The following is a 27,785-nucleotide window of genomic DNA, read 5'->3' on the forward strand; positions in this document are numbered from 1 at the left end:
ATAGGTGGAGGGGCAGGTAGTGTTGAGGAAGCAGGGAGTCTGCAGAAGGACTTGGGGAGGTTGGGAGAATGGGCAAAGAAGTGGCAGATGGAATACAGCATAGGGAAGTGTAGGGTCATGCACTTTGGTAGAAGGAATAAAGGCATATACTATTTTCTAAATGGGGAATGAATTCAGAAATTGGAGGTGCAAAGGGACTTTGGAGTCCTAATGCAGGATTCCCTAAAGGTTAACTTGCAGGTTGAATCAGTGGTAATGAAGGCAAATGCAATGTTAGCATTCATTTCAAGAGGACTAGAATATAAAAGCAAGGGTGTAATGCTAAGGCTTTATAAGGTATTGGTCAGACCACATTTGGAGTATTGTGAGCAGTTCTGTGCCGCAGATTTAAGGAAGAATGTGCTGGCACTGGAGAGGGTCCAGAGGAGGTTTACAAGAATGATCCTGAGAATGAAAGGGTTAACATATGAAGAGAGTTTGATGGTTCTGGGCCTGTACTCACTGGAGTTTAGAAGGATGAGGAGGGATCTTATTGAAACCTACCGAATATTGAAAGGCCTGGATAAAGTGGACATGGAGAGGATATTTCCAATAGTGGGAGAGTCTGGGTCCAGAGGGCACAGCCTCAGAATAGAAGGATGTCCTTTTAGAACAGACATGAGGAGGAATTTCTTTAGCCAGAGGGTGGTGAATCTGTGGAATTCATTGTCACAGACGGCTGTGGAGGCCAAGTCAATAGGTATATTTAAAGCAGAGGTTGATAGGTTCTTGATTAGTAAGGGTATCAAAGGTTACAGGGAGAAGGCAAGAGAATGGGGTTGAGAGGGAAAAATAAATCAGTCATGATCGAATACTGGAGCAGACTCGAAGGGCCAAATGGCCTAATTCTGCTCATATGTCTTGTGGTCTTAAAGCAAATAATTATGAATAAGAATGGACTGAATATGGGTTGATATAAAAAGGCTTTGTACATGAGTATTAATACAAACAAATTGCCAAAATAGAGGAAGGGTTGTCAAAAACGGCAGAGACAAGCTTTCAGTGGCAAGGGTACTGTGGAAGTATTTTCTAAGTTTAACAAATCAGAAGTAGTTATAGAACTATTAATGGAGTTTATTTGTTTAAGAAAACACTAACAAACAAATAAAACTTAGATAATTCATTGCTCTCTACAACCCTCTTGTCAGTCACCCAATGGTGGGTTAAAAGAAATCGGGGATTGGCAAAAGGGCAGAATTTTAGCAGTGTAGGGCTTTTGAACTGGTAGAGATTACAGAAACAGGGCCAAGCCAACAGATGGATTTGTGGAAAAGGAGAATTTTATTATTTTGGTGTTTACTAGGCAGCAACTTTGGTGTTTAATCGTCAGTGAACCATTATAAGCAAAACGTGTTTTACTTTAGATCATTTCAAAAATTGTTATTCTTTTATTGTCTATTAGTGTGATTCAAACCATGAATAACTTGTTAATTGTGATTAATCAAACAATTAAAAATGAGAAGTTTTTTATTGCCTATCTGCCCTGATGTAATCATTTTTATTGATATTTAATTCCTTACAGTTTACGAGCACGAGAAGCTACAAAAATGTTTTCAAAGGGGGCTTTAAGAGACTTGCCCCACTGGGTTATGGAAATGTTTAAAGGAATGGATAGGAATAATTTCTGTGGTGTTTCACTGTTATTAATAAACGTTATCATTGTGTGGTTTTAGTATAATTTTTGGGGGAATTGATGAGAAGATGCTCTAAAGTAATTGTTTGGTTTGAACAGGCAAATGGTTGTTGTACAGTGCAACAAGAAACACTATTTAAAGCAGAAGATATGACAAGGGTACAGTATGAAGTAAAATGACTTACTGACATATTTAACCATTGCTGCTGACAATAACCCCCCCACCCCTGCCATTATGGCTGGAATGGTTTCCGGTGTGTAAATCCATATAACCCCCACAGTCAAGAATTAAGTAATTCAGCATAAATTTTGGAATCCATAATAATTATGTGTATTATAGAAATTAACACATGGGCTGATTACAGTCAGAACATTTTAGCAACTTTGTAATTTTATGCCAAATTTTAAAATGATTTTTCCCCACCCCAACCAACTACAAGACAACCTTGTCAAGGTAGTTTGTTTCAGCATTAGTCCAAATTGCATCATTAATTGATAACTTGAGAGAGATAATAAAATTAAATAATGTAGAAAAACACTTGAATGCAGCCAAAGACATTCCTTTTGAGTTTTAAGTCAAGTCAACCACTGTTGAGCCAGAATAATATTGTAGACACCATTAATGTTCTTTTGTCCATGCTCCACCTGATCTGGCACATTACTGGCAGTAGTGGAAAATAAATGGAAAATTAATTTTCCCACATTAACTATCCTTATCTTCATTGTACATAATCACCCAAAAATACAGTGTCAGTTTTCAGCCCTTTTGAACAGCAATGTGGTTAATAATGTCTTTAACATTAGCGAACTAATGCACATTGTATATACTAACCTTGAATGTTATGTGCTGCTTTACTTCATCACTGGGAGAATATCTGTTGGCCCTTTGTTTCTTGCTGCTTTTGATAATGATTTAATAAGCAGTTGCCATTTTTTGTGTGAACTAAATGAAATATTACAGTTTCTAATAACGGAAGATCTAGATTTTTCAAATTAGTAAGATTGGCTAAAATTCCTCTTAATACAGTTTGCCACAAGTCACAGTTATGACTATTAAAAGAAAAATACCTTGCACCCTCAATTTGGTTATTATTATTGAAAACTTTCAACTTTATATCTGAGGTAAACCATATTTTAAAAAGTTTGATTTAAAAGCATCAGTACATATTGTTGTGATTATATTCTTTCTTTTAATATGTTGAACTTTAGTTTTCTTGCTTGGAATATTAAATCTTAATTAGTACCGTGGGTGCTGGGAAGCCTTGAGGTATCTCCTTAAAATAATTATTGTTCAATTGTATGGTGAGCATAAGGGGAGGACAACCAAGTCAAACCTGACCCTGAAATCAAAAACTGCAGATACTGGAAATCTAAAATGATAACAGAAAATATTGGGAGCACTCAGCAGATCAGGCAGCATCTGTGGAAAGAGAAGCAAAGTTATCATTTCAGGTCAAAGACCCTACATTAGAACAGGGAAAATGAGAAGACAAGTTAGTTATAAGTTGTAGAGAGGACAAGGGAGGGATGGATAGGACAAGGGTTGTCTCTCTAAGGTGAGACAAGGGTTGAGTTGTTGTGAGGATGAGTTGTAAACTAAGGCATCCAATCTATGGATTAGTGGGTGAAGTTAGAGAGGTAGAAGAAGCAAAGGACGTGAAAGTTGTGAAATTCAGAGCTGATACAGACAGATACTTGAAGTTGTAGAATTTGATATTGAGCCTGTGCCCAAATGGAAGATGAGATACTTTACGGGCGTCTTTTTATATCAGTGCAGGAGGCCACAGACAGATCTGTGAGATTGGGATGAAGAATTAAAGTTATAGGCAACTTAAGTTCAAGTTGCTCACCTAATCCTATTCTGATTTCTATACATGCATGACTTTTGGCAGGATGTCTGAATGTCAAAAAGAAACCAGGACTTTAGCATTTCTTCCTAATGAGCCAAAAACACGCCTGTACTGTTTGTGCAATGATAGTGAGTTACCATCGCAAAAACAATGTCTGAATGTTGTATTTCCTTTTTTAAAATATTGAATAATGCAATTATTAAAGGTACTGATATTATTTGGTTGTAAGCTTTACCGAATAATTTTTACTAGTTATGAAAATTTTAATTAATAATCCATAGAACCATAGATCAGTACAGCACAATACAGGCCCTTCGGCCCATCATGTTGTGCCAACCTTTAAACCACGCCTAAGACTATCTAACCCCTTCCTCCCACATATCCCCCTATTTTAAATTCCTCCATATGCTTATCTAACAATCTCTTGAATTTGTCCAATGTACCTGCCTCCACCACCACCCCAGGCAGTGCATTCCATGCCCCAACCACTCTCTGGGTTTAAAAAAAAAACCTCCCTCTGATATCTCCCTTGAACTTCCCACCCATTACTTTAAAGCCATGCCCTCTTGTATTGAGCATAGGTGCCCTGGGAAAGAGGCACTGGCTGTCTACTCTGTTCCTCTTAATATTTTGTATACCTCTATCATGTCTCCCCTCATCATCATCCTCTCCAAACAGTAAAGCCCTAGCTCCCTTAGTTTTTCCTCATAATGCATACTCCCTAAACCAGGCAGCATCCTGGTAAATCTCCTCTACACCCTTTCCAACACTTCCACATCCTTCCTATAATGAGGTGACCAGAACTGGACACAGTACTCCAAGTGTGGTCTAACCAGAGTTTTGTAGAGCTGCATCATTACCTCGTGGCTCTTAAACTTGATCCCACGACTTATGAAAGCTAACATCCCTTAAGCTTTATTAACTACCCTATCCACCTGTGAGGCAGCTTTCAGTGATCTGTGCATATGAACCCCCAGATCCTTCTGCTCCTCCACACTACCCAGAATCCTGCCATTAACCTTGTACTCCACCTTGGAGTTTGTCCTTCTAAAGTGTACCACCTCCCACTTCTCTGGATTGAACTCCATCTGCCACTTGTCAGCCCAGCTCTGCATCCTATCAATATCCCTCTGCAATCTTCGACAGTCCTCCACACTATCCACAACACCACTGACCTTTGTGTCCTCTGCAAACTAGCTAACCTACCCTTCTACCCCCTCATCCAAGTCATTAATATATATCACGAGAAGTAGAGGTCCCAGAACTGATCTTGTGGGAAGCCGCTAGTCACAGCCCTCCAATCTGAATGCACTCCCTCCACCACAACTCTCTGCTTTCTACAGGCAAGCCAATTTTGAATCCACACAGCCAAGCCTCCCTGGATCCCCTGCCCTCTGACCTTCTGAAGAAGCCTACCATATGGAACCTTGTCAAATGCCTTACTAAAATCCATGTAGACCACATCTACTGCACTACCCTCATCAATCTGCCTGGTCACCTCCTCAAAGAATCCTGTCAGGCTTGTGAGACATGATCTTACCTTCACAAAGCCATGCTGGCTATCCCTAATCAGTCCATGATTCTCTAAATGCTCATAGATCCTATCTCTAAGAATTCTTTGCAACAGCTTACCCACCACAGATGTAAGGCTCACTGGTCTGTAATTCCCTAGACTATCCCTACCACCTTTTTTGAATAAGGGCACAACATTTGCCACCCTCCAATCCTTCGGTATCATCCCTGTGGACAACGAAGACTCAAAGATTCTAGCCAACGGTTCAGCAATTTCCTCCCTCGCCTCCCGAAGCAGCCTGGGGAATATTCTGTCATGCCCCGAGGACTTATCTGTCCTAATATTTTCTAACAGCTCCAACACATCCTCTCTCTTGATATCTACATGCTCTAGAACATTATCCTTACCAACACTGTCCTCGGCGTCATCAAGGCCCCTCTCCTTGGTGAATACTAATGAGAAGTATTCATTGAGAACCTCACCCACTTCCACAGCTTCCAGGCACATCTTCCCACCTTTGTCTCTAATCGGTCCTACCTTTACTCTCATTATCCTTCTGCTCTTCACACAAGTGAAAAAAGCCTTGGGATTTTCCTTAACCCTACTTGCCAAGGCCTTTTCATGTCCCCTTCTTGCTCTCCTCACCCCTTTCTTAAGTTCCTTCCTTGCTACTCTATATGCCTCACGAGCCCTATCTGATCTTTGCTGCTTACACCTTATGTATGCTGCCTTCTTCCTCCTGACTAGTTGTTCCACCTCTCTTGTCACCCATGGTTCCTTCACGCTGCCATTCTTTCTCTGCCTCACCAGGACAAATTTATCCCTAACATCCTGCAAGAGATCTCTGAACAACGACCACATCCCCATAGTACATTTCCCTTCAAAAATGTCATCCCAGTTTACTCTCGCAAGTTCTAGCCTTAGCCTCATAAATTGCCCTTCCCCAATTAAATATCTTCTTGTCCTCTTTGCTCCTATCCTTGTCCATGACAATACTAAAGGTTAGGGAGCGGTGGTCACTGTCCCCCAAATGCTCACCCACTGAGAGATCTGTCACCTGACCCGGTTCATTACCTAATATTAGATCTAATATGGCATTTTCTAATGTGAATACCAATATTGAAGATGACCAAAAGACCTGCCAAATTTAAGATATGATGATGTAACCATATTGTAAAATTTCATGAGCATCCACAAGAAATGGCATTGAAGTAACAATATTGTTTTATATCTTTTCCATCCAATTCCCGTGGGTTGAAAAATAGACGCATTTGAAGCTGTTGAGGTGCAAACTGCTAACAACAATAGTTGCTATAGTGATATTTGTAGCTGCATGTTTGTCTATTAAATCTACCTCCTGAGAAGTGTCTTTTTTCCTGTTTATGGCTTTTCCTTTTTGAAAATCCAAAATTATGCTCTGCCGATCTTAAATTAATTTTAATTGCTTTAGGAAGAGGAATTTAGCATATCAGAAATCTGCTCTGAGCACGATACACAGCCGTTTCAGACGAGACTCAAGATAATGGAGGATGATTTGGCTGCAAAACATGAGGAGGTTGAAGAGCTGAACAGAGAGCTTGAAGAACTAAGTGTATTTGATACAGGAGGTTTACAGCAGGTAAATTTCCATAATTCCCACTTTTTGAATGTATGCCTTTTTAAATATCTTTATTGCAGATCTCATAACAAAAAATTATAAAATAAGTTTTTTTTATTTTCTGTTGAATCAAAGTGTTACATGCTGAGCTGTATTTACTTGAAAAAAATTGCTTTATGCTAAATTGAATGATGTATTTTCAAAGCCAAAACACGAAATCTGATTTCTACTTCCAGCTAGTCACCTAAATTAGTCTACTTTGAAGTGAGAGAAGAAAATTTTGAACTGAAGAAAGCAATAAATTTGATTATCCCAATATGTTACATCTTAGCATGTTTTGGATATATTCTTATTCCTAATTAATACTTTGAAAATTTAAATTAGTTTAATGTTATTCATTCATAAGGCTTTCTGGCAGTCATTTTAGTCTTTCCTAAGAGGCTCGGATGTGATTGGTGGAAGTTCATCCAAATGAGTTTAGAGGTTATGTGAACTGTATTTACCTCTAATAATTTTTTTTACTTGTAAAGAATTACATTGGTGGGGCATTTCCTGTAGTATTCTACTGTATAATTAATATCTATAATCTATTTCAGTAATAAAACATGAACTTTATTTTCCATATTTAACATGATCTCTGGGGTACCCTGCTAATCACTAGCCTCACTGAAAAAGACCCATTTTTTTTCCTGCTCTGTTTCGACTGTCAACTTTTCTTTAACCTCTGCCAATATATTACCCCATTTCTATCTGCTTTAATTCTGTGCACACTAGCTTCATATGTTGGTCCTTATCAAATGCTTTCTGAAAATCCAAGTACACCACATTCACTTGTTCTCTCCTGTCTATTGTACAAGTTATATCCTCGAAGTAAAAAAAACACGTAAATTTTTCAATAATCCATGTTGACTTTGTGTAATCACCATTTGATATTTTCAAAGTATCCTGTCATCACGTCCTTTATAATAGACCAGAATTTTCCCTACTGCAATTATTAGGGTAACTGGTTTGTAGTTCCCTGCTTCCTCTCTCTTTTTTAAATAGTGGGGTTACATTTGCCAACCTCCAGGACTTGTCCATAATCTACAGAATTTTGGAATATTACCACCATTGTATCCATAGCTATCTCATTTAGTACTCTGGCATGCAGGTAATCAGGCCCAGCTTTCAGTCTTCTTAATTTTTCCACCACTTTTCTGTACAAATTTCCATTAACTCCTCCTCGGGACTTGTGGACGGTTCACGAGGAAGGGTCGCAACCTGAAACATTGATTGTCCACTTCCCTCCATAGATGCTGCCTGACCTGCTGAGTTCCTCCAGCATTTTGTATGTTGCTCTAGATTTCCAGCATCTGCAGTCTTCCTTGTGTGTAGTATTTATAAGAAGTTGTTTGTGTCCGCTTCTGTGAAGGCATAACTATAGTATTTATTTAATTGTTCTGCCATGTCTTTGTTCACCATTGTAGTTTCTCTCCTTTCTGAATTTAACACCTTTTAATCTTTTATCTTTTTTTTACATACCTGTAGAAGCTTTAAGGGCATGATTTTACTTTGCTGGCAAGTTCACTGTCATGTTTTCAGACAAGTGTGAAGTAATGCATTTTAGGATGTTAAACAAGGGCAGGATGGCCCTGGGAAGTGTTGTAGAACAGAGAGACTGAATGGTACAAGTACATAGTTCCCTAAAAGTGGTGACACAGATAGACAAGGTGGTGAAGAAGCCGTATGGTATTCTTGCCTCAGTCAGACGGGGCATTGAATACAACATTTGGGACATCATCTTACAAGACGTCGGTGTGACCACACCTGGAATATTATGTGCCGTTCTGGTCGCTATACTAAAGGATGGATGTGATTAAGTGAGAAAAGGTCCAGAAAAGATTCATAAGGATGTTGCTGGGACTGGGGGGGGCTTGGGTTATAAGGAGAGACTGGATAGGCTGGGACCGTTTTCCCTGTAGCGAAAGAGGTTGAGGGTTATAAAGATTTATAAAATCACATGGGGCATAGATAAAATGGATTGCCACAGTTTTTTCCCAGGGTAGGGGAGTCTAAATCTAGAGGGCATAGGTTTAAAGTGAGAGGGAAAAAATTTTAAAGGGACCTGAGAGACAGGTTTTTTGTTTACACAGAGGGTGGTGGGTTTATGGAATGAGCTGCCAGACGAAGTGGTAGAGGTAGGTACAATAACAACATTTAGAGGACATTTTGACAGGTATATGGATAGGAAAGGTTTAGAGGGACATTGGCCAAAAGCAAGCATATAGGACTAGCTCAGGAAGACACCTTGGTCAGCATGAACTAGTTGAGCTGAAGGGCCTGTTTCTGTGCTGTATAACATTATGACTCAGTGACTATGACTTTACACCTTTTTCCTCTCTTAATCACTTGGTCCTTTTTTGCTCAATTTTAATCTGCTCTCAGTCTCAGGCTTGCTACATTTTATGAGTCTTGCAGTTTAGTTATCCATGATTAGCTCACTTTTCTTTTGTGGTTTTTATGCAAGAGTGAAACCTAGAACTATTGCAGTTCCTGCATTTGTTTCTTAAATAATAGCCTTTACCTATCCACCATCATGCCTTTCAATGAAGATCCAGTGTCCATCTTAGCCAACTCACTGCGCTTACCTTTGTAGTTTTCTTTGCTTAAATTTAGGACCTTACTGTTTCCTAAAAGATCCCAAGCGGTTTCTCATTGCATGAAACAAGGTCTAAAACAGCCACCTTCCTTGTTCCTTAATCTAGCAAACCAGCTTGTATACATTTCACATTTCTCTACCTTATTACTGTGGTCCAACCATGGAATGCATTTACAAAACAATAGTGAATAGGGACCAGCTATTTCAAGACTTGTGCTCAAATCACAAATTTGGTGACACCTGAAAAAATGCTGGCAATTGGATATTCTGTACACCAATTACCCTAATTCAGAAAATTTGTTAACTGGTCAGATTTGCAGGTAATTCCAAAGTGATAATGAGGGGTGTTGAAGGTGATGTTGACTGATCTGCATGTGCTTGGGTAATGGCAGATTGTAAGTAATAAAAGTAACTGGAGGATGTTGCACATTGGAGGAATTACCAAAATTACTGAACAAAAGATTCTGTTTAGGTCACAGAACTATGTTCATATTAAATCTTGAACTAGATCTATTTCATTAATGTTTCTGTATATTACCCAAATTGTTTTCTATTCTTAATTTTCCAAAACTTTTTTTTCAATGGATGTCTGTGTGCATGCTATTAGAACATTGCATAAAAAAGTAAAATGTGTTAACTTTATCTCTGGTGATAATCCTGAATTTCTGCTGCTTTTGCATTATTCAAAAGCAAAATCTTACAGTGCAAAGCTAAGTCCATTTGGGCCAAAAGTCCACAGCAATATTCTTCCTGCATGGTCCATGTGCTCTGATTGCAATATCTTGCACCTTCTTCATTTACCTCAATATTTCTTTTTCAAACAGCTATTTTTATTTCTTAATATTGACCTGTGCTAATTTATGGGAAAATATTTCCCATTCTACTATTGTCAAATCACCCTAGGCTTTCTTGGTTTTGAATATTAAGTCTCTCCATAACTTGGCCACTTATCTGATTTGCTGCCCCTTCTGCTCTTGTGTTGGATACTTTAGGTGCGTTTTATAGGGGGATATAATAAATAATTGTTTGCACCTCGTTAGTTCACATTATTTCTTAGATTTTTTTTGCAGGTAACAAATATAGAACATTTTGAAGTAATTGAACCCAGTTCCTTTCCTCAGTTCCTGTCCATCTCCAGCACCTCTCTTCCCTTTCTGGATCTCTCTGTCTCCATTTCCAGAGACAGATTAACTACAGACATCTTCTACAAACCCACTGACTCCCACAGTTACCTTAACCACACCTCTTTCCACCCTGTCACTTGTAAGGACGCCATCCCCTTCTCCCAGTTCCTCTGCCTCTGCCACATCTGTTCCCATGATGAGGCTTTCCATTCTAGGACATCAGAGATGTCCTTCTTGTACAGTAATCGGTGTTTTCCTTCTATCACCATCAATGCTGCCCTTACCCATATCTCCTCTACTTCTTGCATGTCTGCCCTCATGCCCTACTCCCCCCCCCCCCCCCCCGACATAACAGGGACAGGGTTCCCCTTGTCCTCACCTACCACCCATGACTCTCCACATCCAACACATCATTCTCCGCAACTTTTGCCACCTACAATGGGATCCTACCACCAGGCACATCTTCCCTTCACCCCCTCTCTCTGCTTTCCACAGGGAACGCTCTCTCTGCGACTCTCTTGTCCACTCGTCCCTCCCCACTGATAAGCCCCCAGCACTATGCCTGTAACTGCACTAAGTGTTACACCTGCCCCTGCACCTCCTCGCTTGCCACCATTCAGGGTCCCAGACAATCCTTCCAGGTGAGGCAGCACTTTATCTGTGAATCCGAAGGTGTCATTTATTGTATGCAGTACTCTTGGTGTGGCCTCCTCTACATCGGTGAGATCTGACGCAGATTGGGTGACCGCTTCATCGAGCACCTTCGCTCTGTCCACTGTAACAGCCAGGACCTCCAGTGGTCACCTATTTCAATTCCACATTGCACTCTCGTACTGACATGTCTATCCATGGCCTCCTCCCTCACCAGCGCCTCTACTTCCTCAGGAGGCTAAAGAAATTTGGTTTGTCCCCTTTGACTCTCACCAACTTTTACAGATGCACCATAGAAATCATCCTATCTGGATGTATCACGGCTTGGTACGGCAACTGCTTTGCCCAGGACCACAAGAAACTGCAGAGAGTTGTGGACACAGCTCAGCGCATTATGGACACCAGCCTCCCCTCCTTGGACCCTGTCTTTACCTCTCGCTGTCTTGGTGTAGCAGCCAGCATAATCAAAGACCCCATCCACCTGGGACATTCTCTGTTCTGGAGCCTGAGGGCATGTACCACCAGACTTAAGGACAGCTTCTACTCCACTGTGATAAGACTATTGAACGGTTCCCTTATACAATGAGATGGGCTACGACCTCACGATCTACCTTGTTGTGACCTTGCACCTTATTGCACTGCACTTTCTCTGTAGCTGTGACACTTTACTCTGTACTGTTATTGTGTTTACCTGTACCACATCAATGCACTCTGTACTGACTCAATGTAACTGCACTGTGTAATGAATTGACCTGTACAATCGGTTTGTAAGACAAGCTTTTCACTGTACCTCGGTACAAGTGACAATAATAAACCAATACCAATACCACTGCCACATGGAGGCTAGATGCAGGTTGGAGGAACAACCCCTCATATTCTGCCTTGGGAGTCTCCAACATTGATTTCTCTAACTTCCGGTAACCCCCCCCCACTCCTTTGTCTTCCCTTATTCCTATGGCTCCCTTCCCCCACCGTGATGACCTGCCCATCTTTCTTCCCCTGCTCCATCCTTTATTCCATGGTCCACTGCCCTATCCTACCGGATTCCTCCTCCTCCAGCCCTTTGCCTTTTCTACCTGTCACTTCTCAGCTTATTACATACTCCCTCATTCCCCACCCACCTACCTTCCCCCCTCACCTGAACTCGCCTATCACCTGAACTCACCTATCACCTGCCTGCATGGACTCCTCCCCCTCCCACCACCATCTTATTCTGGCTTCTGCCTTCTTCCTTTCCAATCCTGATGAAGGGTCTTGGCCCGAAATGTCGACTGTTTATTTCCCTCCATTACTGCTGCCTGAACTGCTGAGTTCCTCCAGCACTTTTTGTGTATTGCTCCAGATTCCAGCAGCTGCAGAATTTCTTGTCTCTCTATCTAAATAATGTTGATATTGTATTTACTTTTAACAAATGTACTTCATTTGCAAGAAAAATGGGAATAAGGAAAATGTAATCTAAGAGATTAAACAAGTTACTTGTGTCCTACGCAGTTTTTAACTACCAGGAACTGTATTGCAAGTGGTAGAGATCTGTGAATGTAAATGTAAAAATGGAATGCCATTCACCAGTTTCTAACCACCTGTATTTTCTTTTCGTGTGTGATTGAGCTGTTACATAGAACAGTAGAGTACAGCAGAAGAACAGGCCCTTCAGCCCACAATATCGTGCCAAACTGATTGAGCTAATGACACCTAATCCCTTCTGCCTGCACGTGGTCCATATCCCTCCATTCTCTGAAAATTCATGTGCCTACCTAAGAGCCTCTTAAACACCACTATCATATTTGCTTTCACCACCACCCCGGCAGCGCATTCCAAGCACCTAACACGCTCTGTCAAAAAAAATACTTGCCCCACACATCTCCTTTGAACTTACCCCCTCTCATCTTAAATGCATGCCCTGTAGTATTAGAAATTTTGACCCTGGGAATAAGTTACCAGCTGTCCATCTATGCCCCTCATAATTTTATAAAATTCTATTAGCTCTCCCTTCGGTCTCTGCCGTTCCAGAGAAAACAATCCTAGTTCCCCAACCTCTCCTGATAGCACATGCCTTCTAATCCAGGCAGAGTCCTGGTAAATCTCTTCTGCATTCTCTCCAAAGCCTCCACATCCTTCCTATCATGGGGTAACCAGAATTGAATGCAATACTCCAGAATCGGCCTAACCAGAGGTTTATAAAGCTGCAACATAACTTCCTAACTCTTGAACTCAGTGGCTCCACCAGTAAAGTCAAGCATGCCATACACCTTTACCACCTTATCAACTTGTGTGGCCACTTTCAGGTAGCCATGGACTTGGACCCCAAGATCCTTCTGCACAACAATGCTGTTAAGGGTCCTGCCATTAATAGTGTGGTGTCCCTTCACATTTGATCTCCTAAAGTGCAACACCTTGCACTTGCTTGCACTAAGCTTCATCTGCCATTTCTCCATCTATATCTGCAACTGATCTATATCCTGTTGTATCCTTTGGCAATCTTCTACACTGTCCACAACACCACCAATCTTTGTGTCATCTGCAAACTTACCAACCCACCCATCCACATTTTTATCCAAGTTGTAGACAGTGAAGATCGTTACCAGGATTTATAGAGGGATCTTGATCAGCTGGGTAAGTGGGCTGAGGAATGCCAAATGGAGTTTAATTCAAGGTGTTGCATTTTGGGAAGACAAACTAGGGTAGGACTTTCACAGTGAGCAATAGGGCACTGGGGAGTGCTGCAGAACAGAGGGACATGGGAGTTGATAGGACAACTCTATTTGGGGGGGTGGGGAGCAGAGAGAATATGATGCATTTTTTAAATTTTGCATTTATTTACAACTCTTGCGACAGCTTTACTAGTGTGAAAGAAAGTATGATGCATTTACTTCAAAAGTGGTGATATTGAGCTTTGTTTATTTTAAGTGACACTCTCAGTGCCAATAAACTTATGCAAAAGGTGCAATATTTGAAGGTGTAGAAAATTGGATGTAAGAAATTCAAGACTGAGCATTTAATTTTGTAAGTATATGGTGCTACTTATATTGTAAAATTCTTTGCACAGCTACAGGATTTTGAAGCTGCAATCAAACAGAGAGATGGTATCATTACTCAACTTACTGATAAACTACAACAAGCTGGGAAGGAAAAGGATGAGATTCTACAAGAATTTTTGGATTTGACAGAGCAAAGTCAAAAGCTGCAAATTCAGTTTCAACAGGTAAAATCCATCTTTGCTACTGTAATATTTAAAAAGGTCAGTCCACATTTTTTCTCCTCTACACACAGGCACAAAAGTGATGCATTTAGCACTGTGACAATACACGTGAATGGTATTCAGTCTTTGCTGCAAGAGGTAAACATAATCTAGATAGACACTATTCTATAATGAGAGAATATTAATGTTTGTTGGAACTTTTGACATTTGATGTATGTAAAATATCCTAACACACCATGCAAAAAAAATGGTGGAACTGTTATAGCATCTCAACTAGCACTTCATCCTTGCCCAACACAATCTTAAAATCTATTAAGCTAGTCAGATATCTTATTTGCATTTCATGGGGAAATATAAATTAGTTGCCATATTTACCTATAAAACAACACATTCATTGCTTGTGAAGTGTCCTGAACCCTTAAAAGAGCTAGTTATGGGCACACTTCTTTTCCTAAGTATTAAGTCTCTGCACCAAAACAGAAAAATTTAATTTTAATTTCTGGGAGATGGCATTATTGATGTCCAAAGGAATTTCATTGCATCCTGATGCATTTGATGGAAAAATTAATCTGAATCTGAAATGTTGGTAATTTGTTACAGATTAGTAAAGGGTTAAATTAGAGATAATATGTTTGCATTCATTCAATTTTTTCATACTCATTTCTGATAAAGAATTGTTCATTCTCAGCATCTGCACTAACTGCTGTAGTGGTCTTAAATTATTCTAGTATTAAAGAATGGTTGATGGCTATTAGCCTCGCCATTTCATGAGAGCATTGCAACTACTAGCTTATAGTATTGGCACCAAACTGTTCCCAATCTTAATTTTGAGACCTAGAAATATGTTCTCTCATTTCAGGGGGAGAAAAGTATTACACAGTTGAAATTTGGTTTAACCCAGCACAGGAAAAAAAATGCACCCATTTCCAGACTACTTATAACCTGAAAGGAAATGTAACCCTTGACATTCCATTGGGATATCCATTAATATTTTAAACACATCTTCCACCAATTACATTCCCTTGTCCAGAGCAAATTGGTAATTTACTGGACAACTTTGCAACATTCAATATGCTATCAAATAAGGGTGTCTCATTGAGCAGTTGTAGAAGAGCAGGGTCCCATGCTTCTAATCACTTTTCTTTAAAATTAAATGTCTGCATCTTGTAGCACATCCATGTTTTCTTATTACTGTTATCATTATTAAGCTATTCCTTCAGTGGTACCTGTGTTTGGTTTGCTGTAGGAATGCTTTTCTTTTCCCCTTAAATCTCAGACAAAACATAGTCATCAAACATAGGCATTGCCCTTGAATCAAACACTGAAGGTAATCCATCAAGGCAGATAATCTTTAATATCCTATTTAAAATTTAGAAAGTGACCTATTTTTTTCAGTGTGTTAGTTTTTCTGTTTTTCTTGGAAAAGTTGAGTTTTTTCTCACTTTGGCTAATGTATTATGTTGTAAGTATGGAATTTTTAAGTGCAGTTCTTGGTAGCTGATTAAAAATCCATCAATATTGATAATTATTTGCATTCCCCCAAGTAGCCTTGGCATTATACGGACAAAGTAACTGGGGCATGTTTGTCATTCTAAGTCAATAATGTGACTGCACATAGAGGTGGGGAAACCCTCAACTCTAGGTATTCTTTAAGGCTCACCCCATACTCTCAAATATTTGTGGTCACAAAGCTCAGGGTATTAAATGAAGGGGTAATTGGGGAGCTGTGAAATATTAGTTACAAATAATAATGCAAGCATTAGTGAATTAAAAGGCATGTTTTTGTGTAGTGTTGAGATAGTATTAATTTCTTTTGTTTACTGCTTAAAGCTACCAATTTGAAATTTGTATATTTTATGTGAAATGCAGTTGCAGGCCAGCGAAGCAGTGAGGAGTACTAGCCATGGTACAACAGCAGCTGACTTAATTCATTCAAAGCAGCAACTCGTTGCATATCAAATGCAGATTGATGAACAGGAACAACAGCTGAAAACTTTTCAGAAAATGAATGAGGAATGCCAACACCAAATAAAATTTTTACAAGCTCAACTTCAAGATTATGTAGTGGTATGCCTTTCTTGAATATATTTATAAATGACACTATTTACTGTTAATAGGGAACCATTTAATTCTGCACTTTTTCAATCTGATCAGTTATGTGATTCATGTTCTTTAATCTTATTTTTTTAAGCATAAAGACATTGTCATAATTTTGCTTTTTGGTCTCGGCACTAGTCTACTAAATGTAGTGTATTCAGGCTGGAGAGCTTGTTGAGCAATAACTGTCTCTTAGTATGTATAGAAAATTGGTTGCATCTTGGCTAATGTTTTCAGGGTTATTTAAAGTGAGAATAGTTTGTGAGTACCTTTTTAATTTTTCATTAGTACACTGAGTTAGAGTCGTATAGCACAGAAATGGGCCTTTTGGCACACCATATCCGTGCCAACAATCAAGTACCCATCCATATAAATCCCATGGTGTGTACCCTTCTATATCTTGGCAATTCAATTGCTTGTTTAGATACTAAAATGTTGTGAGACTACCTGCCTCTACCACACCCTCGGGCAATGTGTTCCAGATTTTAACCACCTTCTGGGGGGAACAAACCTCCTCAGATCCCCTAAAACTTCCAATCCCTATCCTAAATCTATGCCTTCTAGTTTTAGATGCTTCTTCTATTGTGGAGAAAATGTTTCCTACAATTAACCCTATCCATGCCCCTCATAATTTTGTATACCTCTATCGGGTCCCTCTTCAGCTTCCTCTGCTGCAAGGAAAATAAGCCCAGTCTATCCTCACAACTGAGATTCTCCACGTCAAGAAACATCCTGGTAAATCTCTGTATCGTCTCCAGTACAATCATGTCCTTTCTGCAGTAGTAGGGAAAGCTGTAACAGTGCTGCCTGCAGAGGAGCAGAGAATCACTGACAGCAGCTTAGGGCTTTAGCATTTTAATTGCCTATATGTCTTTCAGTAGTTGCTGCCAGATTTTTTTCATTGTAATGGTAAATGCTGATGACTTCAGTCATCCTACCAAAAATTCCAGGCCAACCTGAGCTCTGACCTGTTTAAGTACACCAAGCAGAGTTCCACGATGTGCAATAGTATTTCATCTTTAGTTATGTAGCAGAGAAAGAGTTGGGGAGCATTACTGATGTAGGTTTGGTACATGGATTGTTCCATGTACCCAGTGAAAAGGCAGGCATAGCTGGGGCCCATGGCTACACCTTTGGTCTGGAGAAAGTGGGGGGAGCCGAAAGAGAAGTTGTTAAGGCTGTCTGACTTGCTGAATTCCTCCAGCATTTTGTGTGATTTGCTCTCATCTTCAGTTATGTTGTGTATTTATTTATTCAGTTGAATTTAGCACTTCTGGCTGCCAAGGATATTTTTCCTGCATGATAATTGCCAGCTAATTAATCCAAGAATGTCGATGGAGATGTACTGTTCTATTTAAATATGTTATTAAAGTGGGATTGGAACTCTTGTCTCTAGATCATTCAAGACTCTGGGTTATTAGCCCAATGGCATAGATGATCTAAGTGTATTTAAATTTGTTTGTAAAAGAATGCTGCATCACTTGATCAAGCGATAATTTTTGTTTTGCATATGTATGTTTGGATTTTTTTTCCCTTTCTGCAGAATGCCAATGAAAAGACTGACAAAGACCAACTAATTGAACATCTTGAAAAAACAATTAAAGGTCATGAAAGTGCCACGTCATTGTTGGAAGATAAAATGCTTGCTTCAGAAAAAGTAGTTCAAGGTTTAAATGAACGTATTTTGCAAAAGAATCAAGAGACTGAGAACCTAAAAATAGAACTAATGAGTTCAAAGCAAAGGGAGAGACAGTCATCAGAGGAAATAAAGCACCTTATGGGCAATATAGAGGCTCTCCAGAAACGCTGCCACATGGGCAATTTATCTGAATTGGAAACAGTACAAAGGATTGAAATAGAAAATCAACGCAAAATGGAGCAACTTCAGGCAGAATTGGATGAGATGTATGGAAAACAAATAGTACAAATGAAACAAGAACTGCAGCAGCAACATACTTCCGAAATTAGAAAACTTACTGAGCATCATAAATCTGAAATGGAAAAGGCTCTGGGTCATTCTGTGAATAACCTAGTTAATGAAGAGCAAATTAATGTGTTAAACATGGCAATCAATGAATTAAATGCCAAATTAAGAGACTCTCATTTTCAAAGAGACCAACTAAAGCAAGATATGACACAACAGTTGGAAAAAGCTTCTGAGAAACAGATAGAGCTGCAGAACCAAGTCCAAGATCTTTTGGAGGAGCTCAATTTCACTAAAGATCAGATGCGGAAAGCATCAGAAAATATTACTGATCAGAAATACAAAATGCATGAAGTAGAAGAACTGAAAGACATGGTTGACCAGTTGAAGGCCCAACTCATTGCTGCCTCAGAATCTAGTAAAGAGCTAGAGTCTAAGCATGAGGCAGAAGTTACCAACTATAAAATTAAGCTTGACATGCTGGAGAGAGAAAAAGATGAAGTTTTGGATAGGATGGCTGAATCTCAGGAAGCTGAATTAGAGAGATTAAGGACTCAACTTCTATTCAGCCATGAAGAAGAGCTAAGTAAACTAAAAGAAGATCTAGAAAGAGATCATAAATTGAAAGTTTGTGCTCTTCAAGAGCAAATGGCTTTGAATCAGAGTCAGCAATTGGTAAGCTTGCAAAAAGAATTTGGAAAAAAGATTGAAGAGGTGAATTGTGAAAGGGATAACGTGGTCATTAAAAATAACCAATTGTTATGTGAGGTGTCTTTGTTAAAAGAGGAAATAGAGTCGTCTCAGAAGGGCTCCATGGAGGCTGAAATGCGTTTGCAAATAGGTGAACTTGAAATGGAAATTAAAGCACTAAGGAAAGATGAAAAAGAAAAGAGTACACTTGAGAAAGAAGTCGTTGAGCTACAAGCCAAGAATAAATTTTTGGAGGAACAGATTAAGGAACAAGAAACTATGAAAGTAAAAATTACTGTGCTTCAGGAAGAGAATGAAGGCCTAAAAAAGATGATAAAACAAATGGAAGGAAACTTGAAAATTCATATTGTACCAGAAGGGAGTAAGTTAGCATCGATTAGTGAACATGATCTTTCAGAAATGAGAGGACAAATAGAAAGGCTTACTGTGGTTAATGACCAGCTTGAAGCCCGTGAGAGAGAACTCAAAGAGGAGGTTGAGAGACAAAGAAACACTTTTTCTTTTGCTGAGAAAAATTTTGAAGTTAACTTCCAAGAACTGCGTGATGAATATGACTGCCTGCTGAAAATGAAATTTGATATAGAAGAAAAAATGATTAAGCAAGAAGTTGAATATGAAACAAAGTTAAAGGACTTAAGTGAACAACTCCAGCTTTCAGAATCGAGGAAAGACACGGACAATTTCACATTGGTGAGACAGGTGCAGCTAAACAAAACTCTTGATGAATCCAATGGCCAATCTGAAAATTTAGGAAGCAGAGAAGTCATTGAAAAGGATGCAACTGAACTCATGGAAAAGCTTGAAATAGCTCAACAGGACAAGAAAGAGCTAGCTAAGAGACTTTCAGATCTTTCAGAGGTTTTAATTTTGAGGCAGAATGAAATCTTGCATTTGAAAGAGGAGCTCAAGTCTTTAAAGGAGCAAGCTATTGAAAGGTATGAGAAAAGTGACGTGATAGAGAATCGGAAACTGACGATCCAAGAAGACAAACTGTCCCAAATGAATTTGATAAAAGCAAAGAATGAACGTCAATCTAAACAGCCAGATTTTACTGTGACCTGTGAACTAAAGGAAAATGAACAGCAAGAAAATCTAATAGAGCAAATCATTTCGCTACAAAATTCAATGAAAATTATTGTCTTAGAAAGAGACGAGTTGCAACAAAATCAGATTAATTTGATTCAAGAAAAAGAATCTTTATTAACTGAAATTGAGCAGTTAAGAGAAAAGCATGTATCTGAACTTTCAGACAGTAAACAGACTGAAAGGGATCCCTGTTGGCACCACCTGGACTCTGTTCAGGCTGAACAATCAGGCTTGGCTGAACTTGCACAGCAGAAATCTTTCCTGGAAGAAATCTTCCACAAAAATGGAGAGGAAATGAAAAGTATGTTGTTTGCTCAGCAAGGAAAATTGGAATGGGAGAAGATTGAGGATCAGGCTGGAGGATCTATTTGTGAACTGAATATTGGGTTGAATGAAAATCAGGTATGTGAGCTGTATAGCAGAGAGATTCAAACAAAACGGCAAGTAAATTTGGTATTTTCTAATATAAAGGCCATTTGGCTTTGGTATACACTCAAGTTCATAGCATAAGACTATCCTTTATCTTTACAAAATCTAAAATAATTGGATCCTTAAGATATAGTTTCTGTTGCAAATGAAAGCTTGAGATTACACAGTTGTGTAGTAGCATATTTGAACACTGATTTTTACCAAATGAACCATAACTTGTTCTAAGTCACATGTAACCTTTGCTACAACAGGCAAAAGATGCAAAGCACAAGGGTTGTGAGGATCCTTTCGCAGTTCCAGGAATTATCAAATCTAATCAAGATTACCTGCCACAGCTGGAACAAACACAGCATCAAGCAGAGGTATTGTTTTTTCCATTCTGACTTTCAGATGTCTCTCGTCTGATCCCCACAATTTCTTCACTCGTATTTTAGTACAGAGAAGGATATGGTCATTGTATTGAAACATTGAGCCGTTATAAATGCTATTCTCTTTGAAATGTAATTTAGTGAAGATTGGAGAAATTTATAACTGCTAAATAGATATACTCCATAAATTATCAATGTATGTTCAGAACACAAAAATACTGCATTAGTCTTCAATAACTACACAGTTTTCCCCTTTCAGCAATATTAGACACTTTGTCAGTAGTGAGATGAGCTGCAAACATTTTGGTTTTGATCCTGGTCTTGCATTTTCAAGTGGCATTTTCTAAAGTAGAATTTTTAGGCATCATGTAGTTATAGAGTCATAGAGCAATACAGCATGGATACAGGCCCTTCAGCCCAATCAGTCTATGCTGACCACGGTACCCACCCAACTAGTCCCAATTTCCTGCATTCGACCCTTATCCCTCTAAGCCCTGACCCTCCATGTACTATCCAAGTGCTTTTTAAATGACACTGTTGTACCTGACTTAACCACTTTCTCTAGCAGCTCATTCCATGTACTTGCCACCCTGTGTATTGAAAAAGTTGCCCCTCAGGACCCTTTTAAACCTTTTCCCTCTCCCCCTAAACCTATGCCCCCTAGTTTTGGACTCCCCTACTCTGCGGGAAAAGACTGCTACCTTATCTATGCCTCTCATAATTTTAAACACTTCTATAAAGTTGCCCCTCATTCTCCTATGTTCCAAGGAATAAAGACCTAGCCTTGCCAACATCTCCCTATAACTCAGTCCCCCGAGTCCTGGCAACATCCTTGTAAATATTGTCTGCCCTCTTTCCAGTTTAACCACATCTTTCCTGTAACAGGGTGACCAAAATTGTACACAGCACTCCATATGCAGCCTTACCAATGACTTACATAACTGCAACATAATGTCCCAACTCCTATACTCAATGCTCTGACTGATGAAGGCCAGCATGCTAACTGTTTTTTTTCACCACCCTGTCTATCTGTGAAGTCCCTTTCAATGAACTATGCACTTGTACTCCTAGGTCCCTCTGTTGCTTTACACTCCCTAATGCCCTACCATTCATAGTTTAAGTCCTACTCTGGTTTGATTTTCCAAAATACATTACCTCACACTTGCCTGTATTGAAATCCATTTGCCGCTCCTTGGCCCCCTTCCCTAGCTGATCAAGATTACCCTGTAATCTACGATGACCTTCTGCACTATCAACAACAGTTCCTAATTTAGTGTCATCTGCAAACTTGCTGATCAAGCCTTGTGCATTTGCATCCAAATCATTTATATAAATAACAAATAACAAGGTTCCCAACACCAACCCCTGTGGCACACCACTAGTCACCAGCCACCATTCTGAAAAACAACTTTCAACAACCACCCTCTGCCTCCAACCCCCAAGTCAATTTTGAATCCACCTAACTAGCTTTCCCTGGATTCCATGGGATCTAAACTTCCAGACCAGCCTGCCATGTGGGACCTTGTCAAAGGGCTTGGTAAAGTCCATATAGACAACATCCACTGTTCTACCCTCATCTACCCTTTGGTTAGCTCTTCAAAAAAACTAAAAGATTCATCAAACACGACTTCACATGCACAAAGTTATGGTGACTCCTCCCAATCAGACTTTGTTGATCCAAATGCTGTTAGATCTTGTCCCTCGGAATTCCCTCCAGTAACTTCCCCATTAAACGTGTTTGGCTGACCGGCCTGTAGTTCCCTGGTTTGTCCTTGCTACCCTTCTTAAACAACGGAAAGACGTTAGCCACCTTCCAGTTTTTGGGTACTTCATCGGTGGCTATCGATATCTTGATATCGCACTTTTAAAAGCCCCCCAGTTGCCATTCGTTCCTTTTCCTTCAAACAGGCTCTCCTAAAACAACCTCTGCTAGGCCCTGCCCAATTCCCCCAAAATTATCCCTGCTCCAGTTCAGGACCCTAACCCATGGACCTGTCCTATCCTTTTCCATCACTATTTTAAAACTAATAAAGTTATGGTCACTAGAGCCAAAGTGCTCCCTGACTTCCACCTCAGTTACTTGTCCAGCCTCTTTCCCTGAGAGGAGGTCCAGTATTGCACCCTCCTGAGTAGGGTCCTCTATATGTTGACTCAGGAAACTTTCCTGGACACATTTCACAGATTCCACCCTATCTATGCCCTTAACACTCTGGGTGGCCCAGTCAATACTGGGGAAATTAAAATCTCCCATTTAATGCAACCCTATTATTCTTACAACCATGAGCAATTTCTCTACACACCTACTCCTCAAGTTCCTGCTGACTATTTTGGGTAGGGTGGAGGGGGGGCTGTCTATAATACAGTCCCACTAGAGTGACCCTCCCCTTTTTTCTAAGTTCTACCCTTATAGCCTTACTGGTCAATCCCCCTAGAGTGTCGTCTTTAAGCACTGAATGAAAAACACTATGATTCTGGAGGAACTCAGCAGGCCAGGCAGCATCCGTGGAGAAGAGCAGGCAGTCAACATTTTGGGTCAGGACCCTTCTTCAGGATTGAAGATAGGAAAAGGGGAAGCCCAATATATAGGATGGAAAAGCAGAGCAGTAATAGGTGGATGAAAGAGGGGAGGCGGGGTGGGCACAGGGTGGTGATAGGTAGTTGCAGGTAAGAGATAAAGATAGGCAGGTGCGGGGGAGGAGGGGAGAGCAGATCTCCCTCTTATTTTTTCCTTTCTCTCCTTATCTTTACCCGTCTCTCCCCCTGCCCCCCCCCCCCCCCCCCCCCCCCCGGCTCTGTTAGTGGTTTTGTTGAGGAAAGAAAACGAAAAATAATATAAATTGATCTTTGTGTGTGACAGGCTGAGCTAAAGCTTCAGATGGAGGCTCAGCGCATCAGTCTTACTCAGATTTATGCTGCTCATCTGGAGCTTGTCCGTGACAGTTTGAAAAATGAATCAGAGGTTGCTCTTGAAAGACTCCAGGAAAAACTCACAGCTGCTCATGCTTTGGAAATAAATGAACTTCGAGCACAATTTCAGCAGGAATTACTGAACATTAAAGCATCTCAGAAAGGTAAGAAAAACAATAATGGCATCATGGTTTGAAATACCTTCCTCCCTATTTTGTGTTTAATTTTTTTTCATGGTTTCTACTTGGAAGCAAGTGCAGCTTGTTCTAACTGTTACCAATAACGCAGAAAGCACAACTTGCAACATAAGTTTTGTCTGGTGTGCCAGCCAAAGATATGCCTATCCCTTCCGATGAAGGGTCTTCAACCTGAAACATTAACTCTTTCAACTCTTTCTCCTGTCACAAATGCTGTCTGACCTGCAGAGCGTTTGCAGAATTTTAGTTTGTTTTATTGCCTATTTCTGCTTTCTACAAATTATTGTAATACAACAGAAATGTAGGTAATTCCTGCTGATTAAATATTGACCTCAATTGCAGAAATTTTGGAACAATTTGGCTTCCTGATTTCATTTAATCTCTCTTAATTTTTCATTTAATTAATTTGTGAAACACTTATAAGAACATTGAATATGATTTTCTTAAGTGCTTTTTAATTCTGCTGTATGTACACTTTTGTTATGTTGCCTCTCAAAATCCAGTGAAATGAAATCAATCTTCATTCCATTCGAGCACCCTACAAAATGCCGTACAAAGAATTATTTAAATTTGTACAAGCAGTCATTTCCAGTTTAGATTAATAGTTGCTGGTTTTCACTAGAACGAAGTATATTTTTTATCACAAAAATATACAGATTTGCTGCTAATGATTTTCTTCTCTGTCCATAAGCACACACTTGATCATTGGGAAAATTTTGGAATCCATGGATTTGGTAGAATGGCACTTAGGAAATCTCAATATGAAAAGGCAGAGACAGTGTTAAAAAGAAACTGTGTGACAAATCTGAGTTTTTGAGGGTAGAACTCACAGGATAGATAATGGAGAACCAATTAATGTAGAACTTATGGATTTTCAAGCTTTCTGCACAAAAAGTTGTTATGTGGTAAATGGTAAATTGGTTTATTATTGTCACCATGTACCAAGGTACAGTGGAAAAACTTCGTTTTGCATGCCATCCATACAGATCATTTCATTACAACAGTGCATTGAGGTAGTACAAGGTAAAACAAAACAGGATGTAGAATAAAGTGTCACAGCTACAGAGAAAGTGCAGTGCAGGTAGACAATAAGGTGTAAGGTCATAATGAGGTAGATTGTGAGGTCAAGAGTCTGTCTGTTCATTCTAGGGAACCGTTCTTCAACAGTCTAATAACGGTGGATAGAAGCTGTCCTTGAGCCTGGTGGTACATTCTTTCAGGCTTTTTTACCTTCTGCCCAATGGGAGGGAAGAGAAGAGAAAATGTCCGGGGTGGGTGGGGTTTTTGATTATGTTGGCTGCTTTACCAGGGCAGTGAGAAGCGTAGACTGAGTCCACGGAGGGAGGCTGGTTTCCGTGATGTGACATAAGTCTATAGGGACGGGGGTAACATTTGTATAGACAGATGGTTATTTTAAGGACAGAAAACAGAGTTGGAATAAATAGGACACTTTCTAATAGGTAAACTGTTACTAGTATCTTGTACTAGCTCTAAGCACTTTACCATCTATATTAATTATATAGCCGAAACAATATTGTGAAACATATTCCCAAGCTAATTGCACTTATGGAACATGATGTCACTCTAAGGGCTAGCCGTTTAGTATTTGAGGAGAAATTTCTTTATCCAGAGGGTTGCAGATTTTTGAGACTGTCTACCATAAAAGGCTATAGATTCTTAGTTATTGGTTATAATCGAGGCTGTGATCCATGGATTTTTGGGAAAGGGGAATGAATGATAGAGATCTGCCATGATCTTATTGAAAGCAGGCAGGCTTAAGGGTGGAGTAGGTCGGTGCATGTATCTTATTTTTTGCAAATATTTCTTGTGTTTTTAAACTTCAGATACTGAGTTCTATAACTAGATAAAATTTATTTAAAATAGGCCTAACATATCTATAACTTGGAATCTCAGGAATAGTAAATGACCATTCATGCCCCAAGGCATCCTGATGAGTACATCTAGTAGGGTTTGTCTGTTTCACCTCCCAAAGATGAATTTCTCTAAAGCACTCTAAAACTGTTGTCTTCTCCACTTCTAATAATCAGAGCATGCCACAGTATCACTATTGTACAAAATTTTCCCTCATTTCTGTTTTCCAGTGGCGTTCACCACCTCTAGTGGATCGATGCTTTCCCTTCTCATCAAAGGGCTCCTCACAAGGCAGTGGATATACTCTAGGAATTGTTGAATCAAATGATTTGTTATATTTTCTTAGGATACAGAGGAATCTCTTTCAAAAAAATAAAAAAATTACGTATTTTTCAAAAATGTGTCTTGTGAGATAACTTTACCATGGTTATTTTTAATATCATCTGGTTTATCATTCTCCTTCCTCCTCCCTGAATAAAGGAATATATCCTCCATGCAGTTCCATTGAACAGTGTGATTCATTGAAGCAACTAGAAAAGTTATGGTCAGAGCAACTGGTCTCTTAATTTCAAGCCTAGGATGGATACCATTAGACCTCACCTTTCTGAAGGCATGAAGGGATGGGCTATAAATGTCTTTATCTTGAGAAAATATTTTTAAAATGTAGCAATTATGGTGCTCGAATGTAATCTGTGATTATTGTTTAGGTACTGAAGAATCATCACAAATGCTGATAGAAAGGCTCAACATGATGATTTCTGATGAATGTGTGCAGCTCTCCCAGGTACATTAAGGAAATTGTAAATATTGCATATTGGAAACTGTGCTGAACCATTAAAGAACTATTCTAAAGAATTTCTCATTTTTCCTCACGGCAAGGAAGGAGGCTATTTGGCCCTTCAAGGCTATGTTGCCTCTCAGACCATTCTCTTCAGTCCCATTTCCCCACCTGTTTCTCTATAACCTATTCTCTTTCACATGCCTATCAACTCTACCCCCAACCCCCAATTCTCCTGCGTTCCACCCACACTGAGAGCAATTTGCAGTAGTTAGTTAACCTATCAATCCTACCTTGTGAATGATTAACAATAACTCCACTGAATATTGAAAATTAATTTGACATAAGGAATGAAAGATTTTGTTTGCAGTTTCTACTGCAGTTCTTGAAGAACTATGTATCTCTACCCTGGAAAATAAATCTTATTAGTCACATTGTACAGTGACTTAATTTAAGAGTAAAAGTAATACAATATTTAGGGATTATTGTGATCTAAGACAAATACTATCATTCTATTTATTCTTTTTAAATGAATTTTGATTGCAAATGATGATTGTTGGAAGTGTTCCTGTTCCTCTTTATACAGCTGCAATTTTTTTTGTGATGGATATGTATGAATTTAGTGTTTTGGTTTGGACAGGCATTTGCCAGTGTACTAGGTGAAGATTATTTGATAGAAAAGAGAAAGCATGAGGACCAATCTGAGGAATTTGTAACACTGGGAAAAGCAGACCATATGGAAAAGGAAAACCAGGTGCATAAAGACCGTGTTGAAGAAGCAAAAGGTATGCTACCTTATGACAGTTTTTAATCTGTTGCAGCTATCCAACAGATTAAAAACAAGTCCATTAAAGCATTCAAAACATAAAACTAAGCACTGAAGGTATACATGTAGTGAATTAGAATCCTTGCATCATTATGAAACAAATACTGAACATTTAGATAAGATACTGTATTTATTAGTGACATGTACATCGAAACACACAGTGAAATACGTCTTTTTGCATTGCTAAGAATGTGCTTGGGGCAGCCCGCAAGTGTTGCCACGCTTCCAGCGCCAACGTAGCATGCCCATAGCTCCTAACCTGTATGCCTTAGGAATGTGGGAGGAAACTGGAGCACCCGAAGGAAACCCGCGCAGACACGGGGAGAACGTACAACCTCCTTACAGG

The 27,785-nt window shown here is 39.5% G+C and overlaps 1 protein-coding gene across 1 annotated transcript in view; it reads left to right on the plus strand.

Annotated features, from left to right (window-relative positions):
- akap9 (A kinase (PRKA) anchor protein 9) overlaps positions 1 to 27,785 on the plus strand; it is a 186,474-nt gene that overhangs the window by 23,382 nt on the left and 135,307 nt on the right. Inside the window, exons 4-12 of the mRNA XM_052016199.1 lie at positions 1,772 to 1,831; positions 6,486 to 6,653; positions 14,092 to 14,247; positions 16,114 to 16,311; positions 17,885 to 20,464; positions 20,743 to 20,853; positions 23,717 to 23,930; positions 26,543 to 26,619; positions 27,254 to 27,398. Coding sequence (XP_051872159.1) covers positions 1,772 to 1,831; positions 6,486 to 6,653; positions 14,092 to 14,247; positions 16,114 to 16,311; positions 17,885 to 20,464; positions 20,743 to 20,853; positions 23,717 to 23,930; positions 26,543 to 26,619; positions 27,254 to 27,398 — 3,709 coding nt within the window. The remainder of the gene's footprint in view (positions 1 to 1,771; positions 1,832 to 6,485; positions 6,654 to 14,091; positions 14,248 to 16,113; positions 16,312 to 17,884; positions 20,465 to 20,742; positions 20,854 to 23,716; positions 23,931 to 26,542; positions 26,620 to 27,253; positions 27,399 to 27,785) is intronic.

Source organism: Pristis pectinata, chromosome 5 (assembly GCF_009764475.1).
Source record: "Pristis pectinata isolate sPriPec2 chromosome 5, sPriPec2.1.pri, whole genome shotgun sequence".
Taxonomy (NCBI): Eukaryota; Metazoa; Chordata; class Chondrichthyes; order Rhinopristiformes; family Pristidae; genus Pristis; species Pristis pectinata.